The sequence below is a fragment of the Chiloscyllium punctatum genome, chromosome 30, assembly GCF_047496795.1.
Source record: "Chiloscyllium punctatum isolate Juve2018m chromosome 30, sChiPun1.3, whole genome shotgun sequence".
NCBI lineage: Eukaryota > Metazoa > Chordata > Chondrichthyes > Orectolobiformes > Hemiscylliidae > Chiloscyllium > Chiloscyllium punctatum.
Window position 1 is genome coordinate 11,469,633 of NC_092768.1, and position 24,260 is coordinate 11,493,892.

A 24,260-nucleotide genomic window follows, 5' to 3' on the forward strand; every position below is an offset into this window, starting at 1 on the left:
CGCGCCCAATCCCCCTCCCAGAGGGCACCGCGCCCAATCCCCCTCCCAGAGGGCACCGCGCCCAATCCCCCTCCCAGCGTGCGTCGCGGCAGGTCCATCCAAGATGGCGGCGGGAGAGGATGAGCAGCTGCTTCCGGTATAAAAGGTAATCACTAAAAAATATCAGTTAATGTGGAAATATCACTTAATGTACAAACAGCGCTGTAATAAACCTCAATTAATGTGGGAGTGTCACTGTAATAAACCATTAAATACTGTAAATATCACTGAAATAACCAAATATCACTTAATGTACTAACACCGCTGTAATAAACCTCAATTAATGTGGTACTATCACTGTAATAAACCATTAAATACTGTAAATATCACTGAATTAACCAAATATCACTTAATGTACAAACACCGCTGTAATAAACCTCATTTAATGTGGTAGTCTCACTGTAATAAACCATTAAATACTGTAAATATCACTGAATTAACCAAATATCACAATGTACAAACACCGCTGTAATAAACCTCAATTAATGTGGTACTATCACTGTAATAAACCACTAAATACTGTAAATATCACTGAAATAACCAAATATCACTTAATGTACAAACACCGCTGTAATAAACCTCAATTAATGTGGTACTATCACTGTAATAAACCATTAAATACTGTAAATATCACTGAAATAACCAAATATCACTTAATGTACTAACACCGCTGTAATAAATCTCAATTAATGTGGTAGTGTCACTGTAATAAACCACTAAATACTGTAAATATCACTGAAATAACCAAATATCACTTAATGTACTAACACCGCTGTAATAAACCTCAATTAATGTGGTAGTGTCACTGTAATAAACCATTAAATACTGTAAATATCACTGAATTAACCAAATATCACTTAATGTACAAACACCGCTGTAATAAACCTCAATTAATGTGGTAGTGTCACTGTAATAAACCATTAAATACTGTAAATATCACTGAAATAACCAAATATCACTTAATGTACAAACACCGCTGTAATAAACCTCATTTAATGTGGTCCTGTCACTGTAATAAACCATTAAATACTGTAAATATCACTGAAATAACCAAATATCACTTAATGTACAAACACCGCTGTAATAAACCTCATTTAATGTGGTCCTGTCACTGTAATAAACCACTAAATACTGTAAATATCACTGAATAAACCAAATATCACTAAATGTACTAACACAGCTGTAATAAACCTCAATTAATGTGGTCCTGTCACTGTAATAAACCACTAAATACTGTAAATATCACTGAATTAACCAAATATCACTTAATGTACAAACACCGCTGTAATAAACCTCAATTAATGTGGTAGTGTCACTGTAATAAACCATTAAATACTGTAAATATCACTGAAATAACCAAATATCACTTACTGTACAAACACCGCTGTAATAAACCTCATTTAATGTGGTCCTGTCACTGTAATAAACCATTAAATACTGTAAATATCACTGAAATAACCAAATATCACTTAATGTACAAACACCGCTGTAATAAACCTCATTTAATGTGGTAGTGTCACTGTAATAAACCACTAAATACTGTAAATATCACTGAATTAACCAAATATCACTAAATGTACTAACACCGCTGTAATAAACCTCAATTAATGTGGTAGTGTCACTGTAATAAACCACTAAATACTGTAAATATCACTGAATTAACCAAATATCACTTAATGTACAAACACCGCTGTAATAAACCTCAATTAATGTGGTCCTGTCACTGTATAAACCATTAAATACTGTAAATATCACTGAATTAACCAAATATCACTAAATGTACTAACACCGCTGTAATAAACCTCAATTAATGTGGTACTGTCACTGTAATAAACCATTAAATACTGTAAATATCACTGAATTAACCAAATATCACTTAATGTACAAACACCGCTGTAATAAACCTCATTTAATGTGGTAGTGTCACTGTAATAAACCACTAAATACTGTAAATATCACTGAATTAACCAAATATCACTAAATGTACTAACACCGCTGTAATAAACCTCAATTAATGTGGTAGTGTCACTGTAATAAACCACTAAATACTGTAAATATCACTGAATTAACCAAATATCACTTAATGTACAAACACCGCTGTAATAAACCTCAATTAATGTGGTCCTGTCACTGTATAAACCATTAAATACTGTAAATATCACTGAATTAACCAAATATCACTTAATGTACAAACACCGCTGTAATAAACCTCAATTAATGTGGTAGTGTCACTGTAATAAACCATTAAATACTGTAAATATCACTGAATTAACCAAATATCACTTAATGTACAAACACCGCTGTAATAAACCTCAATTAATGTGGTAGTGTCACTGTAATAAACCACTAAATACTGTAAATATCACTGAATTAACCAAATATCACTTAATGTACAAACACCGCTGTAATAAACCTCAATTAATGTGGTCCTGTCACTGTATAAACCATTAAATACTGTAAATATCACTGAATTAACCAAATATCACTTAATGTACAAACACCGCTGTAATAAACCTCAATTAATGTGGTCCTGTCACTGTAATAAACCATTAAATACTGTAAATATCACTGAATTAACCAAATATCACTTAATGTACAAACACCGCTGTAATAAACCTCAATTAATGTGGTCCTGTCACTGTAATAAACCATTAAATACTGTAAATATCACTGAATTAACCAAATATCACTTAATGTACAAACACCGCTGTAATAAACCTCAATTAATGTGGTCCTGTCACTGTAATAAACCATTAAATACTGTAAATATCACTGAATTAACCAAATATCACTTAATGTACAAACACCGCTGTAATAAACCTCATTTAATGTGGTAGTGTCACTGTAATAAACCACTAAATACTGTAAATATCACTGAATTAACCAAATATCACTAAATGTACTAACACCGCTGTAATAAACCTCAATTAATGTGGTAGTGTCACTGTAATAAACCACTAAATACTGTAAATATCACTGAATTAACCAAATATCACTTAATGTACAAACACCGCTGTAATAAACCTCAATTAATGTGGTCCTGTCACTGTAATAAACCATTAAATACTGTAAATATCACTGAATTAACCAAATATCACTAAATGTACTAACACCGCTGTAATAAACCTCAATTAATGTGGTAGTGTCACTGTAATAAACCATTAAATACTGTAAATATCACTGAAATAACCAAATATCACTTAATGTACAAACACCGCTGTAATAAACCTCAATTAATGTGGTAGTGTCACTGTAATAAACCATTAAATACTGTAAATATCACTGAATTAACCAAATATCACTTAATGTACAAACACCGCTGTAATAAACCTCAATTAATGTGGTCCTGTCACTGTAATAAACCATTAAATACTGTAAATATCACTGAATTAACCAAATATCACTTAATGTACAAACACCGCTGTAATAAACCTCAATTAATGTGGTCCTGTCACTGTAATAAACTATTAAATACTGTAAATATCACTGAATTAACCAAATATCACTTAATGTACAAACACCGCTGTAATAAACCTCAATTAATGTGGTCCTGTCACTGTAATAAACCATTAAATACTGTAAATATCACTGAATTAACCAAATATCACTTAATGTACTAACACCGCTGTAATAAACCTCAATTAATGTGGTCCTGTCACTGTAATAAACCATTAAATACTGTAAATATCACTGAATTAACCAAATATCACTTAATGTACAAACACCGCTGTAATAAACCTCAATTAATGTGGTACTATCACTGTAATAAACCATTAAATACTGTAAATATCACTGAAATAACCAAATATCACTTAATGTACTTACACCGCTGTAATAAACCTCAATTAATGTGGTATGTCTCTGTAATAAACCATTAAATACTGTAAATATCACTGAAATAACCAAATATCACTTAATGTACTAACACCGCTGTAATAAACCTCATTTAATGTGGTAGTGTCACTGTAATAAACCATTAAATACTGTAAATATCACTGAAATAACCAAATATCACTTAATGTACAAACACCGCTGTAATAAACCTCATTTAATGTGGTACTATCACTGTAATAAACCATTATATACTGTAAATATCACTGAATTAACCAAATATCACTTAATGTACAAACACCGCTGTAATAAACCTCAATTAATGTGGGAGTGTCACTGTAATAAACCATTAAATACTGTAAATATCACTGAAATAACTAAATATCACTTAATGTACTAACACCGCTGTAATAAACCTCATTTAATGTGGTAGTGTCACTGTAATAAACCATTAAATACTGTAAATATCACTGAAATAACCAAATATCACTTACTGTACAAACACCGCTGTAATAAACCTCAATTAATGTGGTAGTGTCACTGTAATAAACCATTAAATACTGTAAATATCACTGAAATAACCAAATATCACTTACTGTACAAACACCGCTGTAATAAACCTCATTTAATGTGGTAGTGTCACTGTAATAAACCATTAAATACTGTAAATATCACTGAAATAACCAAATATCACTTAATGTACAAACACCGCTGTAATAAACCTCATTTAATGTGGTACTATCACTGTAATAAACCATTAAATACTGTAAATATCACTGAAATAACTAAATATCACTTAATGTACAAACACCGCTGTAATAAACCTCATTTAATGTGGTACTATCACTGTAATAAACCATTAAATACTGTAAATATCACTGAAATAACCAAATATCACTTAATGTACAAACACAGCTGTAATAAACCTCATTTAATGTGGTACTATCACTGTAATAAACCATTAAATACTGTAAATATCACTGAAATAACCAAATATCACTTAATGTACAAACAGCGCTGTAATAAACCTCATTTAATGTGGAACTATCACTGTAATAAACCATTAAATACTGTAAATATCACTGAAATAACCAAATATCACTTACTGTACAAACACCGCTGTAATAAACCTCAATTAATGTGGGAGTGTCACTGTAATAAACCATTAAATACTGTAAATATCACTGAAATAACTAAATATCACTTAATGTACTAACACCGCTGTAATAAACCTCATTTAATGTGGTAGTGTCACTGTAATAAACCATTAAATACTGTAAATATCACTGAAATAACCAAATATCACTTACTGTACAAACACCGCTGTAATAAACCTCAATTAATGTGGTAGTGTCACTGTAATAAACCATTAAATACTGTAAATATCACTGAAATAACCAAATATCACTTACTGTACAAACACCGCTGTAATAAACCTCATTTAATGTGGTAGTGTCACTGTAATAAACCATTAAATACTGTAAATATCACTGAAATAACCAAATATCACTTAATGTACAAACACCGCTGTAATAAACCTCATTTAATGTGGTACTATCACTGTAATAAACCATTAAATACTGTAAATATCACTGAAATAACTAAATATCACTTAATGTACAAACACCGCTGTAATAAACCTCATTTAATGTGGTACTATCACTGTAATAAACCATTAAATACTGTAAATATCACTGAAATAACCAAATATCACTTAATGTACAAACACAGCTGTAATAAACCTCATTTAATGTGGTACTATCACTGTAATAAACCATTAAATACTGTAAATATCACTGAAATAACCAAATATCACTTAATGTACAAACAGCGCTGTAATAAACCTCATTTAATGTGGAACTATCACTGTAATAAACCATTAAATACTGTAAATATCACTGAAATAACCAAATATCACTTAATGTACAAACACCGCTGTAATAAACCTCAATTAATGTGGTAGTGTCACTGTAATAAACCATTAAATACTGTAAATATCACTGAAATAACTAAATATCACTTAATGTACTAACACCGCTGTAATAAACCTCATTTAATGTGGTACTATCTCTGTAATAAACCATTAAATACTGTAAATATCACTGAAATAACCAAATATCACTTAATGTACTAACACCGCTGTAATAAACCTCAATTAATGTGGTAGTGTCACTGTAATAAACCATTAAATACTGTAAATATCACTGAAATAACCAAATATCACTTAATGTACTAACACCGCTGTAATAAACCTCATTTAATGTGGTACTATCACTGTAATAAACCATTAAATACTGTAAATATCACTGAAATAACTAAATATCACTTAATGTACAAACACCGCTGTAATAAACCTCATTTAATGTGGTAGTGTCACTGTAATAAACCATTAAATACTGTAAATATCACTGAATTAACCAAATATCACTTAATGTACAAACACCGCTGTAATAAACCTCAATTAATGTGGTCCTGTCACTGTATAAACCATTAAATACTGTAAATATCACTGAATTAACCAAATATCACTTAATGTACAAACACCGCTGTAATAAACCTCAATTAATGTGGTAGTGTCACTGTAATAAACCATTAAATACTGTAAATATCACTGAATTAACCAAATATCACTTAATGTACAAACACCGCTGTAATAAACCTCAATTAATGTGGTAGTGTCACTGTAATAAACCACTAAATACTGTAAATATCACTGAATTAACCAAATATCACTTAATGTACAAACACCGCTGTAATAAACCTCAATTAATGTGGTCCTGTCACTGTATAAACCATTAAATACTGTAAATATCACTGAATTAACCAAATATCACTTAATGTACAAACACCGCTGTAATAAACCTCAATTAATGTGGTCCTGTCACTGTAATAAACCATTAAATACTGTAAATATCACTGAATTAACCAAATATCACTTAATGTACAAACACCGCTGTAATAAACCTCAATTAATGTGGTCCTGTCACTGTAATAAACCATTAAATACTGTAAATATCACTGAATTAACCAAATATCACTTAATGTACAAACACCACTGTAATAAACCTCAATTAATGTGGTCCTGTCACTGTAATAAACCATTAAATACTGTAAATATCACTGAATTAACCAAATATCACTTAATGTACAAACACCGCTGTAATAAACCTCATTTAATGTGGTAGTGTCACTGTAATAAACCACTAAATACTGTAAATATCACTGAATTAACCAAATATCACTAAATGTACTAACACCGCTGTAATAAACCTCAATTAATGTGGTAGTGTCACTGTAATAAACCACTAAATACTGTAAATATCACTGAATTAACCAAATATCACTTAATGTACAAACACCGCTGTAATAAACCTCAATTAATGTGGTCCTGTCACTGTAATAAACCATTAAATACTGTAAATATCACTGAATTAACCAAATATCACTAAATGTACTAACACCGCTGTAATAAACCTCAATTAATGTGGTAGTGTCACTGTAATAAACCATTAAATACTGTAAATATCACTGAAATAACCAAATATCACTTAATGTACAAACACCGCTGTAATAAACCTCAATTAATGTGGTAGTGTCACTGTAATAAACCATTAAATACTGTAAATATCACTGAATTAACCAAATATCACTTAATGTACAAACACCGCTGTAATAAACCTCAATTAATGTGGTCCTGTCACTGTAATAAACCATTAAATACTGTAAATATCACTGAATTAACCAAATATCACTTAATGTACAAACACCGCTGTAATAAACCTCAATTAATGTGGTCCTGTCACTGTAATAAACCATTAAATACTGTAAATATCACTGAATTAACCAAATATCACTTAATGTACAAACACCGCTGTAATAAACCTCAATTAATGTGGTCCTGTCACTGTAATAAACCATTAAATACTGTAAATATCACTGAATTAACCAAATATCACTTAATGTACTAACACCGCTGTAATAAACCTCAATTAATGTGGTCCTGTCACTGTAATAAACCATTAAATACTGTAAATATCACTGAATTAACCAAATATCACTTAATGTACAAACACCGCTGTAATAAACCTCAATTAATGTGGTACTATCACTGTAATAAACCATTAAATACTGTAAATATCACTGAAATAACCAAATATCACTTAATGTACTTACACCGCTGTAATAAACCTCAATTAATGTGGTATGTCTCTGTAATAAACCATTAAATACTGTAAATATCACTGAAATAACCAAATATCACTTAATGTACAAACACCGCTGTAATAAACCTCAATTAATGTGGTACTATCACTGTAATAAACCATTAAATACTGTAAATATCACTGAAATAACCAAATATCACTTAATGTACTAACACCGCTGTAATAAACCTCAATTAATGTGGTAGTGTCACTGTAATAAACCATTAAATACTGTAAATATCACTGAATTAACCAAATATCACTTAATGTACAAACACCGCTGTAATAAACCTCAATTAATGTGGTAGTCTCACTGTAATAAACCATTAAATACTGTAAATATCACTGAATTAACCAAATATCACAATGTACAAACACCGCTGTAATAAACCTCATTTAATGTGGTAGTGTCACTGTAATAAACCATTAAATACTGTAAATATCACTGAAATAACCAAATATCACTTAATGTACAAACACCGCTGTAATAAACCTCATTTAATGTGGTACTATCACTGTAATAAACCATTATATACTGTAAATATCACTGAATTAACCAAATATCACTTAATGTACAAACACCGCTGTAATAAACCTCAATTAATGTGGGAGTGTCACTGTAATAAACCATTAAATACTGTAAATATCACTGAAATAACTAAATATCACTTAATGTACTAACACCGCTGTAATAAACCTCATTTAATGTGGTAGTGTCACTGTAATAAACCATTAAATACTGTAAATATCACTGAAATAACCAAATATCACTTACTGTACAAACACCGCTGTAATAAACCTCATTTAATGTGGTAGTGTCACTGTAATAAACCATTAAATACTGTAAATATCACTGAAATAACCAAATATCACTTACTGTACAAACACCGCTGTAATAAACCTCATTTAATGTGGTAGTGTCACTGTAATAAACCATTAAATACTGTAAATATCACTGAAATAACCAAATATCACTTAATGTACAAACACCGCTGTAATAAACCTCATTTAATGTGGTACTATCACTGTAATAAACCATTAAATACTGTAAATATCACTGAAATAACTAAATATCACTTAATGTACAAACACCGCTGTAATAAACCTCATTTAATGTGGTACTATCACTGTAATAAACCATTAAATACTGTAAATATCACTGAAATAACCAAATATCACTTAATGTACAAACACAGCTGTAATAAACCTCATTTAATGTGGTACTATCACTGTAATAAACCATTAAATACTGTAAATATCACTGAAATAACCAAATATCACTTAATGTACAAACAGCGCTGTAATAAACCTCATTTAATGTGGAACTATCACTGTAATAAACCATTAAATACTGTAAATATCACTGAAATAACCAAATATCACTTAATGTACAAACACCGCTGTAATAAACCTCAATTAATGTGGTAGTGTCACTGTAATAAACCATTAAATACTGTAAATATCACTGAAATAACTAAATATCACTTAATGTACTAACACCGCTGTAATAAACCTCATTTAATGTGGTACTATCTCTGTAATAAACCATTAAATACTGTAAATATCACTGAAATAACCAAATATCACTTAATGTACTAACACCGCTGTAATAAACCTCAATTAATGTGGTAGTGTCACTGTAATAAACCATTAAATACTGTAAATATCACTGAAATAACCAAATATCACTTAATGTACTAACACCGCTGTAATAAACCTCATTTAATGTGGTACTATCACTGTAATAAACCATTAAATACTGTAAATATCACTGAAATAACTAAATATCACTTAATGTACAAACACCGCTGTAATAAACCTCATTTAATGTGGTAGTGTCACTGTAATAAACCATTAAATACTGTAAATATCACTGAAATAACCAAATATCACTTAATGTACAAACACCGCTGTAATAAACCTCAATTAATGTGGTAGTGTCACTGTATAAACCATTAAATACTGTAAATATCACTGAAATAACTAAATATCACTTAATGTACAAACACCGCTGTAATAAACCTCATTTAATGTGATAGTGTCACTGTAATAAACCATTAAATACTGTAAATATCACTGAAATAACCAAATATCACTTAATGTACAAACACCGCTGTAATAAACCTCATTTAATGTGGTAGTGTCACTGTAATAGACCATTAAATACTGTAAATATCACTGAAATAACTAAATATCACTTAATGTACAAACACCGCTGTAATAAACCTCAATTAATGTGGTAGTGTCACTGTAATAAACCATTAAATAATGTAAATATCACTGAAATAACTAAATATCACTTAATGTACAAACACCGCTGTAATAAACCTCATTTAATGTGATAGTGTCACTGTAATAAACCATTAAATACTGTAAATATCACTGAAATAACCAAATATCACTTAATGTACTAACACCGCTGTAATAAACCTCATTTAATGTGGTACTATAACTGTAATAAACCATTAAATACTGTAAATATCACTGAAATAACTAAATATCACTTAATGTACGAACACCGCTGTAATAAACCTCAATTAATGTGGTAGTGTCACTGTAATTAACCATTATATACTGTAAATATCACTGAATTAACCAAATATCACTTAATGTACAAACACCGCTGTAATAAACCTCATTTAATGTGATAGTGTCACTGTAATAAACCATTAAATACTGTAGATATCACTGAAATAACTAAATATCACTTAATGTACAAACACCGCTGTAATAAACCTCATTTAATGTGGTACTATCACTGTAATAAACCATTAAATACTGTAAATATCACTGAATTAACCAAATATCACTTAATGTAAAAACACCGCTGTAATAAACCTCAATTAATGTGATAGTGTCACTGTAATAAACCATTAAATACTGTAAATATCACTGAATTAACCAAATATCACTAAATGTACTAACACCGCTGTAATAAACCTCAATTAATGTGATAGTGTCACTGTAATAAACCATTAAATACTGTAAATATCACTGAAATAACTAAATATCACTTAATGTACAAACACCGCTGTAATAAACCTCAATTAATGTGGGAGTGTCACTGTAATAAACCATTAAATACTGTAAATATCACTGAAATAACTAAATGTCACTTAATGTACAAGCACTGCTGTAATAAACCTCAATTAATGTGGTACTATCACTGTAATAAACCATTAAATACTGTAAATATCACTGAAATAACTAAATATCACTTAATGTACAAACACCGCTGTAATAAACCTCAATTAATGTGGTACTATCACTGTAATAAACCATTAAATACTGTAAATATCACTGAAATAGCTAAATATCACTTAATGTACAAACACCGCTGTAATAAACCTCAATTAATGTGGTACTATCACTGTAATAAACCATTAAATACTGTAAATATCACTGAAATAACCAAATATCACTTAATGTACAAACACCGCTGTAATAAACCTCAATTAATGTGGTACTATCACTGTAATAAACCATTATATACTGTAAATATCACTGAAATAACGAAATATCACTTAATGTACAAACACTGCTGTAATAAACCTCAATTAATGTGATAGTGTCACTGTAATAAACCATTATATACTGTAAATATCACTGAAATAACGAAATATCACTTAATGTACAAACACCGCTGTAATAAACCTCAATTAATGTGGTAGTGTCACTGTAATAAACCATTAAATACTGTAAATATCACTGAAATAACTAAATATCACTAAATGTACTAATGCCACTGAACTAAACAATTAACTATCACTTAATGTGGTAATACCGCTGTAATAATTATCTGAACATTATAAATATCACTTAAATACTGACTGAAATATCACTTAATGTAGTAAAATCACTAATAACTATTCAACTATTGTGGTTATCTATCTATCATAGATTGTAAATGTCACTTAATGTCAGAATATCACTCATTATTTAAATATTGTAAATATCACCGTGAGTGTAGTAATATCGGGACGTTATCCTGACTCGAGTGTGATAAATATATATAAATATCCCCGTCGGTGTAGTGATGTCGGGGCGATATCTCCCCGTCGGTGTGATAAATATATATAAATATCCCCGTCGGTGTAGTGATGTCGGGGCGATATCTCCCCGTCGGTGTGATAAATATATATAAATATCCCCGTCGGTGTAGTGATGTCGGGGCGATATCTCCCCGTCGGTGTGATAAATATATATAAATATCCCCGTCGGTGTAGTGATGTCGGGGCGATATCTCCCCGTCGGTGTGATAAATATATATAAATATCCCCGTCGGTGTAGTGATGTCGGGGCGATATCCCCCCGTCGGTGTGATAAATATATATAAATATCCCCGTCAGTGTAGTGATGTTGGGGCGATATCCCCCCGTCGGTGTGATAAATATATATAAATATCTCCGTCGGTGTAGTGATGTCGGGGCGATATCTCCCCGTCGGTGTGATAAATATGTATAAATATCTCCGTCGGTGTAGTGATGTCGGGGCGATATCCCCCCGTCAGTGTGATAAATATATATAAATATCCCCGTCGGTGTGATAAATATATATAAATATCCCCGTCGGTGTAATGATGTCGGGGCGATATCCCCTCCGTCGGTGTGATAAATATATATAAATATCCCCGTCGGTGTGATAAATATATATAAATATCCCCGTCGGTGTAGTGATGTCAGGGCGATATCCCCCCGTCGGTGTGATAAATATATATAAATATCCCCGTCGGTGTAGTGATGCCGGGGCGATATCTCCCCGTCGGTGTGATAAATATATATAAATATCCCCGTCGGTGTGATAAATATATATAAATATCCCCGTCGGTGTAGGGATGTCAGGGCGATATCTCCCCGTCGGTGTGATAAATATATATAAATATCCCTGTCGGTGTAGTGATGTCGGGGCGATATCTCCCCGTCGGTGTGATAAATATATATAAATATCCCCGTCGGTGTAGTGATGTCGGGGCGATATCTCCCCGTCGGTGTGATAAATATACATAAATATCCCCGTCGGTGTAGTGATGTCGGGGCGATATCTCCCCGTCGGTGTGATAAATATATATAAATATCCCCGTCGGTGTGATAAATATATATAAATATCCCCATCGGTGTTGTGATGTCGGGTCGATATCTCCCCGTCGGTGTGATAAATATATATAAATATCCCCGTCGGTGTAGTGATGTCAGGGCGATATCCCCCCGTCGGTGTGATAAATATATATAAATATCCCCGTCGGTGTAGTGATGTCGGGACGATATCTCCCCGTCTGTGTGATAAATGTATATAAATATCCCCGTCGGTGTAGTGATGTCGGAGCGATATCTCCCCGTCGGTGTGATAAATATATATAAATATCCCCGTCGGTGTAGTGATGTCGGGGCGATATCTCCCCGTCGGTGTGATAAATATATATAAATATCCCAGTCGGTGTAGTGATGTGGGGGCGATATCTCCCCGTCGGTGTGATAAATATATATAAATATCCCCGTCGGTGTAGTGATGTGGGGGCGATATCTCCCCGTCAGTGTGATAAATATATATAAATATCCCCGTCGGTGTAGTGATGTCAGGGCGATATCCCCCCGTCGGTGTGATAAATATATATAAATATCCCCGTCGGTGTAGTGATGTCGGGACGATATCTCCCGTCTGTGTGATAAATGTATATAAATATCCCCGTCGGTGTAGTGATGTCGGAGCGATATCTCCCCGTCGGTGTGATACATATATATAAATATCCCCGTCGGTGTAATGATGTGGGGGCGATATCTCCCCGTCGGTGTGATAAATATATATAAATATCCCCGTCGGTGTAGTGATGTGGGGGCGATATCTCCCCGTCGGTGTGATAAATATATATAAATATCCCCGTCGGTGTTGTGATGTCAGGGCGATATCCCCCCGTCGGTGTGATAAATATATATAAATATCCCCGTCGGTGTAGTGATGTCGGGACGATATCTCCCGTCTGTGTGATAAATGTATATAAATATCCCCGTCGGTGTAGTGATGTCGGAGCGATATCTCCCCGTCGGTGTGATAAATATACATAAATATCCCCGTCGGTGTAGTGATGTCGGAGCGATATCCCCCCGTCGGTGTGATAAATATATATAAATATCCCCGTCGGTGTGATAAATATATATAAATATCCCCGTCGGTGTAATGATGTGGGGGCGATATCTCCCCGTCGGTGTGATAAATATATATAAATATCCCTGTCGGTGTAGTGATGTCGGGGCGATATCTCCCCGTCGATGTGATAAATATATATAAATATCCCCGTCGGTGTAGTGATGTCGGGGCGATATCTCCCCGTCGGTGTGATAAATATATATAAATATCCCCGTCGGTGTGATAAATATATATAAATATCCCCGTCGGTGTAGTGATGTCGGGGCGATATCTCCCCGTCGGTGTGATAAATATATATAAATATCCCTGTCGGTGTAGTGATGTCGGAGCGATATCTCCCCGTCGGTGTGATAAATATATATAAATATCCCCGTCGGTGTGATAAATATATATAAATATCCCCGTCGGTGTGATAAATATATATAAATATCCCCGTCGGTGTGATAAATATATGAACCACGGTGGAATTAAGGCTTACGCTGAGAGGTTGGGTAAGTGGAGCTGAGGCCAGGAAAAGATCAGCCCTGATCTTATTGAATGGTGGGATAGGCTCAAAGGGCCTTATGGCCTCCTCCTGCTCAGAGTTCTGATGTTCTTGTGTAAATGTAAGGCCTTTGGTAAGAACAGTGAGACCTCGGGGTTCAGGCCGTTAGCATCGCATGTCGACAGGGTGGTTCAGAAAGCGTTTGGTACGCTCACCTTCATTGCTCAGGCCTTTGAGTTTCGGATTTGGGATGTCATGTTGAGGTTGTACAGAATATCCATGAAGCCTCTTCTGGAATCCTGTGTCCAGTCCTGCTTGCCCTGTTTCAGAAGGATATTACTCAGCTGGAGAGGATTCAGAAAATGTTTAACCAGGATGTTGCCTTGGATGGAGGGTCAAAGTTATAAGGAGAGACTGGGTCTCCCTGGAGCATAGGAGATTGAGGGATGATGTTATAGTGGTTGCTAAAATCATGAGGGGTGTAGATGCTGTTAGAAACAGCTGTCTTTTCCCTCGGAAAGGGAATTTCAAGGTCAGGAGGGCACATTTTGAAGGTGAGAGGGGAATGATTTAAAGAGGACATGAGGGGTACCTGTTTTACCCAGCCAGTGGTTCGTGTGTGGAATGAGCTTGCTGAGGGAGTGGTGGATGTGGGTACAATTACAGCATTTAAACGACATGTGGGTAAGTACATTTGTGTGAAATGTTTGGAGGGATCAGGGCCAGGAGTAGGCAGGTGGGCCTAGTTTGGTTTGAGGTTATGGTTGGTCCATGCTGTGTGACTCTCTGACACTATTAATGTACTAGTATTATGATTTTGTCTGAAAATGTGTTGCTGGAAAAGCGCAGCAGGTCAGGCAGCATCCAAGGAGCAGGAGAATCGACGTTTCGGGTGTGAGCCCTCCTTCAGGAATCGGTTTTGTACCAATCTTCCTTGCCCATGTCCTCTTTTATCTTATTCTCAATTTCTGATTAGTTTGATGCCTGTAAGTATTGCCTATGGAATTGGGTTTTGGTGTTTTTTTTTGGTGTAACTTTCACAAACTGTCAGTAATTGCTGTGTCTGTTTTCCTCTTGCCCAGCAAGGTCTCTGGGATGTGGAGTGTCTGTCTGCAGCAAGAAAGTGAGGTTTGAAACCAACAACATTCTCTATCATGGAGCACATCAACCTCATCACTTTTACCCGAGCCAAAGAGAAAACCGACACCTGGGAAAACGGGGAACGTCGGGAATCTCCACCGGCCGGCCCCGGGGTTGAAGCTTTGACTGGGGATGAGGTGAAAACTTTCTACGAGAGCTTGATTGCAGGGGATGGTGAGGCAGGTCCGAGTTCCGGTCGGACGCGTAAAGTTATTTGGCCGAAGTCACGACCGGAAAAGGCCGGTGGGCAGAGTGGTGGAAGGGGCCAGCCTGCAGCGTCGGAGAGGAACGGGCACCTGCTGTTAAAGTGTGCTCAGGACGGGGACCTGCAAACCCTTCGCAGGCTGCTGGAGGCGGCAGGGTGCGATATCAACTTCCGGGACAGTTACTACTGGACCGCCACTATGTGTGCAGCGTACAGTGGGCAGGCCGAGGTGCTGAAGTACTTACTCAACCATGGGGCAGCGTGGATCGGAGTCTGCGATTCCACAGGCCAAGATGCGTTGGATCTGGCCAGGCGGGCTGGTCACGCAGAGATCATCACAACGCTTGAAGAATTTCATACTCACCGGGAAGAATGGCAAGAGCCAAGGTGAGGGAAAGCTTTATCCAGCAACAAGTAGTGAGGGTGTGGAATACACTCCCTGGAAATGTGGGGGGTGGGGGGGGGGGGTGCACCTTCAATTGGGGCATTGAAAATGCAAGGGATTGGCATTGGGCAATAGAACCAGTGCAGGTTTGATGGGTCAAATGGCCTCCTGGTGCACTGTAACCGTTCTGTGACCCTGTAAGTGCCTTGTGTTCCAGTCCAGCATGCTGCCAAAAGGGTCAGGACGAGTCGGGTCAGTGTCTGTGGTATCCCAGAATGTGGATGTGACGTATTCCTTTTCCCTTTCCCTATGACCTCCTGCCTCCCGTCCCAGTTCAGCTCCTGGCGTTGCCACTGGTTGGGTGTAACATCCCCACTGGGTTGCTCACCCTCTCTGTGCATACCCCACAGTAAGCTAGGGGGGTGGCAACAGCCCGTCAATGTGAACACCAACAACACGTTAACTGGCTCAGTGTCCTCTGGGGCTTGAAAGATTTCCAAGTGATCTCACTCCTTAGTACGGGGATCTGACAGGGTGGAAGCTGAGAGGTTGATGGGGGGGGTGGGTCATGTCTTCAGGATAAGAGGCCAATCTTTCGGGACCGAGATGGGAAATTCCTTCACTCCTCAGGAGGATTGTGAACCTCTGGAATTCTCGGAACGAAAGAAAGAGCTGTGGGTGCTGGAAATCAAATTGCAGGAAATACTCAGCAGGTCTGGCAGCATCTGTGGAGAGAGAAAGCAGAGCGAACGTTTCAGGTGTAGTGACCCTGCCAGACCTCCGGAGTTTTTCCAGCGGTTTCTGGTTTTGTTTGTGTTTTGGATTTACCCTGCGTTTTGTGTCCCGGACCCACTTGGGCAATTTCCCACATTGTCAGTGTTGTAACTTGGCCGAGGGCCTGGCACGTTCTGGAGCACAAGTCCTCCGTACTATTGCCAGAACGGTCCCATGCTTGGGAACTTAGAATCACCACTGAGGGTGAGACCTCATCAATGCAGCAATACATGAGCGCATTTACAATCGAAAAAGGTGGTGAGTTTTAAAATGGACTGAGGTTTAAAAATGATAACGCACTGTCCTTACCCTCCCAGGGAGAGGCCGCGGCAAAAGAAATTCTGCCAGATTTGTGACCTGCACTACGAGGAGGACAGCATCAAACAGCACGAGAGATCCACGTTACACTTGTTCAACAAGAAAGGTAGGCCAGTGCCAACTCACTACTACATCCCAGAAACCAACGTCGGCTTCAAACTGATGCTGAAGGAAGGTTGGGATAGGGAGACCGGACTGGGGCCTGCTGGAAAGGGACAGAAGTTTCCAGTAAAGACCGTGCTGAAGCAAGATCAGAGAGGTCTCGGTTTCCAGAGCGATTTGAAACCAAAAGTCACCCACTTTGCCGCCAACGATTGCGACGCAGTGAAGCGACCAAAGACCCTGAGCAGACGAGTCCAAAGGGCTGCTACAGTCAGCAGGAGAGAGGAACGCAGGCGACTGGCAAAGGAGAAAACCTGGGAGAAAGATCTGAGGACTTACATGAACCTCTAGGACCGAACTTTGGGGTGTGTCTGTTTACAAAGTGCATTGCGAAGGGTTTGGCGTTTGCTCACGTTGTTACGGGCTTGGTGCATGTTTCTCTCCTGGGTTTCGGTGTTCCTAGCCCAGGCTGGCTGACACGGTGGTGCAGTGACGAGGGAGTGCTGCTTTGTTGGTGACACCATCCTGTGGCCAAAATGTTCAAACCCAAGGCCGGCCTGTGTGTGTGTGTGTGTGTGTGTGTGTGTGTGTGTGTGTGTGTGTGTGAGTAAGTGAGAGAGAGAGAGAGAGAGAGAGAGTGTGAAGGGCAGGGAGTGCTCCGTTTCCTGGGGGTTCATCAGTTGTTCCAGTCAACTGCCCGACTGTCTCTTCCCCCGCCCCCCCACCCGTCATTCTCACTGCTGCCATCCTCCTGACTGAGGGAAATGTTATTTCACAGTGAACCAGGTGTCCCTCAGTGAGGTAAAACACTGCAGCATTCAGAAGTATCAGCCTGAAATGTTGGCTCGGTTTCTCTCCACCTGCAATTTACCAGCTGCATTTCACATTTCCAGCATTTGGTCTGTCAGGCAAGAGTGGAGTCACCCTGTACCTCTTGTACGATTAGTAAACCACTCCCACAGTGTCTGGCTGAAGACTGATCTATTCCCAGTGGAGGTGCTGCCACACCACAATATACACCGATGAATAAATATGACAGAAAAGCAGCTGATTGTGAGTGATTTTGCAGCAACCAACTACCAGGCCATCTGCTCATGAGTTACAGACCCACAGTACTCTGCCCTGATCACACTCTCCATCCCACAGTGTCTGCCAGTTTGAATCCCGTTCCCTGTAGCCCCGTGTCTCTATAATTAAAAGCCGATGACTGGGGAAGCTGTACTGAACCAAAGTGTAACGACAAAATCAGCTCCAATTCGAGGTCAATCCGGCAGCATACGTGGGGATTAGATTAGATTAGATTAGATGACTTACAGTGTGGAAACAGGCCCTTCGGCCCAACAAGTCCACACCGCCCCGCCGAAGCGTACCCACCCATACTCCTACATCAACCCCTTACCTAACACTACAGGCAATTTAGGATGGCCAATTCACCTGACCTGCACATCTTTGGCTGTGGGAGGAAACCGGAGCACCCGGAGGAAACCCATGCAGACACAGGGAGAATGTGCAAACTCCACACAGTCAGTCGCCTGAGGCGGGAATTGAACCCGGGTCTCTTGCGCTGTGAGGCAGCAGTGCTAACCACTGTGCCACCGTGCCGTGAGGGAAGGGTTTCACTTGAATGTGTACCGAGCTTAGAGTCAACGTGAAACCCAGGAGGCTGCTGGGACTGCTGAGTTAGTGCTGTCTCTGACAACAGTCTGAATCAACACACTGACCAGCAGCAGTTTCACAACAGTCTGAATGAACACACTGACCAGCAGCAGTTTCACAACAGTCTGAATGAACACACTGACCAGCAGCAGTTTCACAACAGTCTGAATGAACACACTGACCAGCAGCAGTTTCACAACAGTCTGAATGAACACACTGACCAGCAGCAGTTTCACAACAGTCTGAATCAACACACTGACCAGCAGCAGTTTCACAACAGTCTGAATGAACACACTGACCAGCAGCAGTTTCACAACAGTCTGAATCAACACACTGACCAGCAGCAGTTTCACAACAGTCTGAATGAACACACTGACCAGCAGCAGTTTCACAACAGTCTGAATCAACACACTGACCAGCAGCAGTTTCACAACAGTCTGAATCAACACACTGACCAGCAACAGTTTCACAACAGTCTGAATGAACACACTGACCAGCAGCAGTTTCACAACAGTCTGAATCAACACACTGACCAGCAGCAGTTTCACAACAGTCTGAATGAACACACTGACCAGCAGCAGTTTCACAACAGTCTGAATGAACACACTGACCAGCAGCAGTTTCACAACAGTCTGAATCAACACACTGACCAGCAGCAGTTTCACAACAGTCTGAATGAACACACTGACCAGCAGCAGTTTCACAACAGTCTGAATCAACACACTGACCAGCAGCAGTTTCACAACAGTCTGAATCAACACACTGACCAGCAGCAGTTTCACAACAGTCTGAATGAACACACTGACCAGCAGCAGTTTCACAACAGTCTGAATCAACACACTGACCAGCAACAGTTTCACAACAGTCTGAATCAACACACTGACCAGCAACAGTTTCACAACAGTCTGAATCAACACACTGACCAGCAACAGTTTCACAACAGTCTGAATAAAAACTGGATCCCCTTGTATAATTCTTTTTACAATTTGGTGTGTCATTCTATCCGTTATCACTGAGATTGGGGAATCGAGGAGGGGGAAAAGGGGCACTGAGTTTGGGGAGCAAGGTCGTGGGATGTCATTGAATGATTTAGCCATTGGGGAGCGGGACTGGGACTGGGACTGGGGAGGGTGGGGAGCGGGACTGGGACTGGGGAGGGTGGGGAGTGGGACTGGGATTGGGGAGGGTGGGGAGCGGGACTGGGACTGGGACTGGGACTGGGGAGGGTGGGGAGCGGGACTGGGACTGGGACTGGGGAGGGTGGGGAGCGGGACTGGGACCGGGACTGGGACTGGGGAGGGTGGGGAGCGGGACTGGGACCGGGACTGGGACTGGGGAGGGTGGGGAGCGGGACTGGGACTGGGGAGGGTGGGGAGTGGGACTGGGATTGGGGAGGGTGGGGAGCGGGACCGGGACTGGGACTGGGACTGGGGAGGGTGGGGAGCGGGACTGGGACCGGGACTGGGACTGGGGAGGGTGGGGAGCGGGACTGGGACCGGGGCTGGGACTGGGGAGGGTGGGGAGCGGGACTGGGACCGGGGCTGGGACTGGGGAGCGGGACTGGGACCGGGACTGGGACTGGGGAGGGTGGGGAGTGGGACTGGGATTGGGGAGGGTGGGGAGCGGGACTGGGACCGGGACTGGGATTGGGGAGGGTGGGGAGCGGGACTGGGACCGGGACTGGGACTGGGGAGGGTGGGGAGCGGGACTGGGATTGGGGAGGGTGGGGAGCGGGACTGGGACTGGGGAGGGTGGGGAGCGGGACTGGGACTGGGACTGGGACTGGGGAGGGTGGGGAGCGGGACTGGGACCGGGGCTGGGACTGGGGAGGGTGGGGAGCGGGACTGGGACCGGGACTGGGACTGGGGAGGGTGGGGAGCGGGACTGGGACCGGGGCTGGGACTGGGGAGGGTGGGGAGCGGGACCGGGACTGGGACTGGGGAGGGTGGGGGACTGGGACTGGGACTGGGACTGGGACTGGGGAGGGTGGGGGACTGGGACTGGGGAGGGTGGGGGGACAGGACTGGGACTGGGACTGGGGCGGGTGGGGAGCGGGACTGGGACTGGGGAGGGTGGGGAGCGGGACCGGGACTGGGACTGGGACTGGGGAGGGTGGGGAGCGGGACCGGGACTGGGACTGGGGAGGGTGGGGGACTGGGACTGGGACTGGGACTGGGGAGGGTGGGGAGCGGGACTGGGACTGGGACTGGGGAGGGTGGGGGACTGGGACTGGGACTGGGACTGGGACTGGGGAGGGTGGGGGACTGGGACTGGGGAGGGTGGGGAGTGGGACTGGGACTGGGACTGGGGAGGGTGGGGAGCGGGACTGGGACCGGGACTGGGACTGGGGAGGGTGGGGAGCGGGACTGGGACTGGGACTGGGGAGGGTGGGGGACTGGGACTGGGACTGGGACTGGGGAGGGTGGGGGACTGGGACTGGGGAGGGTGGGGAGTGGGACTGGGACTGGGACTGGGGAGGGTGGGGAGCGGGACTGGGACCGGGACTGGGACTGGGGAGGGTGGGGAGCGGGACTGGGACCGGGGCTGGGACTGGGGAGGGTGGGGAGCGGGACTGGGACCGGGGCTGGGACTGGGGAGGGTGGGGAGCGGGACTGGGACTGGGGAGGGTGGGGAGCGGGACTGGGACCGGGACTGGGATTGGGGAGGGTGGGGAGCGGGACTGGGACTGGGGAGGGTGGGGAGCGGGACTGGGACCGGGACTGGGATTGGGGAGGGTGGGGAGCGGGACTGGGACTGGGACTGGGGAGGGTGGGGAGCGGGACTGGGACCGGGACTGGGACTGGGGAGGGTGGGGAGCGGGACTGGGACTGGGACTGGGACTGGGGAGGGTGGGGGACTGGGACTGGGGAGGGTGGGGAGTGGGACTGGGACTGGGACTGGGGAGGGTGGGGAGCGGGACTGGGACTGGGGAGGGTGGGGGACTGGGACTGGGGAGGGTGGGGAGTGGGACTGGGACTGGGACTGGGGAGGGTGGGGAGCGGGACTGGGACCGGGACTGGGACTGGGGAGGGTGGGGGTCTGGGACTGGGACTGGGACTGGGACTGGGGAGGGTGGGGGACTGGGACTGGGGAGGGTGGGGGAGTGGGACTGGGACTGGGACTGGGGAGGGTGGGGAGTGGGACTGGGACTGGGACTGGGACTGGGGAGGGTGGGGGACTGGGACTGGGGAGGGTGGGGAGTGGGACTGGGACTGGGACTGGGGAGGGTGGGGAGTGGGACTGGGACTGGGACTGGGGAGGGTGGGGAGTGGGACTGGGACCGGGACTGGGACTGGGGAGGGTGGGGAGCGGGACCGGGACTGGGACTGGGGAGGGTGGGGGACTGGGACTGGGACTGGGACTGGGGAGGGTGGGGAGCGGGACTGGGACCGGGACTGGGACTGGGGAGGGTGGGGACCGGGACCGGGACCGGGGAGGGTGGGGAGTGGGACTGGGACCGGGACTGGGACCGGGGAGGGTGGGGAGTGGGACTGGGACCGGGACTGGGACTGGGGAGGGTGGGGAGCGGGACCGGGACTGGGACTGGGGAGGGTGGGGGACTGGGACTGGGACCGGGACTGGGACTGGGGAGGGTGGGGACCGGGACCGGGACCGGGGAGGGTGGGGAGCGGGACCGGGACCGGGACCGGGACCGGGACCGGGGAGGGTGGGGAGCGGGACCGGGACCGGGACCGGGGAGGGTGGGGAGCGGGACCGGGGAGGGTGGGGAGCGGGACCGGGACCGGGACCGGGGAGGGTGGGGAGCGGGACCGGGACCGCGACCGGGGAGGGTGGGGAGCGGGACCGGGACCGGGACCGGGGAGGGTGGGGACAGGACTGGGACCGGGACCGGGACCGGGGAGGGTGGGGAGCGGGACCGGGACCGGGACCGGGACCGGGACCGGGGAGGGTGGGGAGCGGGACCGGGACCGGGGAGGGTGGGGACAGGACTGGGATTGGGGAGCGGGGATTGGAGAGAGTGGGGAGCCACACTGTCCCGAGCTGGTAAACTGTGTGTGCAGTGGAGTGAGCTCCAATGCTCCAGTGAAAGCCCCTATTGGGTGTGGAGGGTGGATAGAGCAGGGCGGTGTGTTGTGGGGTACACCAAGCCGAGAGCTGCTGGCGATGTGTTACAGAGGCGGCTTCCTCAGGTATGGCACCCCAGCAAAATCCATCAGTGGAAGGTGTGAGCAGGAGCAGGGAGCCCTTCCTGGGATAATTAACCATCAGTGTGTCTTCCATGAACGGAAATACACCTCTCACCACATTTCTCCCACACGGTGGTGATAAAACATCCATTTGCAGCCTCAAATCTCCCCATGCCACCCGGTGGGACTTCAGTCCAGAGTATTCTGGGATGATGTTCAAATCCTGACCGACTTCGGTGAGTGGGGTGAGAACAGCTTCTTTGATTCACCAATTACAGCACACATTCCAGGTGCCAATCCAATCCTGAAATACAGCTCTTGGAAGAGCCCCTTTCCACACAGTTCTTACATGGAATAAAATTCCATGACTGTAGTGTAACTGCCTTCGCTTGAGTACACAAGGGTTTGAAGGGCTTCATTCCTGGGAGACAGGAGATGGGTGAAAACATGTGCTACTGCTTCAGATGGGATGGTCCAGTCTGGTTCCAGAATTAACAAGTGTTTGTCCATTTGTCTTAAAGTTAGTCAATACCAGTAAAAATGTGAGGCCTCTACCCTCTAAATAAGTTAAAGATTGTAAAGAACACAATACTGATGACTGTGGTTGGGTGGTGAGATTTATTTACTATTTTCCGGGATGGGTTTCATTTTTTCATGCAATCTCCTGGAAACGCTAAAAGGGATAATGGCCCAATCAAAACAGATGTAATGGGTACTGAATCTGTTCAGCTCCACGAGGTGGTTGGTGAGGGACTGATTCATATTATAGTGTTGTGTGGGGACGATGGGGAGGGTATTGTTCTGTATGAGGTGGTTGGTGAGGGACTGATTCATA

The 24,260-nt window shown here is 42.2% G+C and overlaps 2 protein-coding genes across 4 annotated transcripts in view; one reads left to right on the plus strand and one right to left on the minus strand.

The window, feature by feature from the left end:
* LOC140455173 (uncharacterized) overlaps positions 1-24,260 on the minus strand; it is a 459,457-nt gene that overhangs the window by 221,561 nt on the left and 213,636 nt on the right. The gene's annotated exons all lie outside the window — the stretch shown is intronic.
* Positions 92-18,667, plus strand: LOC140455164 (G patch domain and ankyrin repeat-containing protein 1-like). The gene is made up of 3 exons (XM_072549865.1): positions 92-145; positions 15,780-16,429; positions 17,519-18,667. Exons 2-3 carry the CDS (start codon positions 15,852-15,854, stop codon positions 17,970-17,972), a joined length of 1,032 nt encoding a protein of 343 aa, XP_072405966.1. The 5' UTR covers positions 92-145; positions 15,780-15,851; the 3' UTR covers positions 17,973-18,667.

Bases quoted from the DNA above. Each gene is read 5' to 3' on its own strand.
- LOC140455164 (XM_072549865.1), top strand. From the start codon at position 15,852: ATGGAGCACATCAACCTCATCACTTTTACCCGAGCCAAAGAGAAAACC. The intron at 16,430-17,518 runs GTGAGGGAAAGC...TTACCCTCCCAG, and splicing joins GAAGAATGGCAAGAGCCAAG to GGAGAGGCCGCGGCAAAAGA.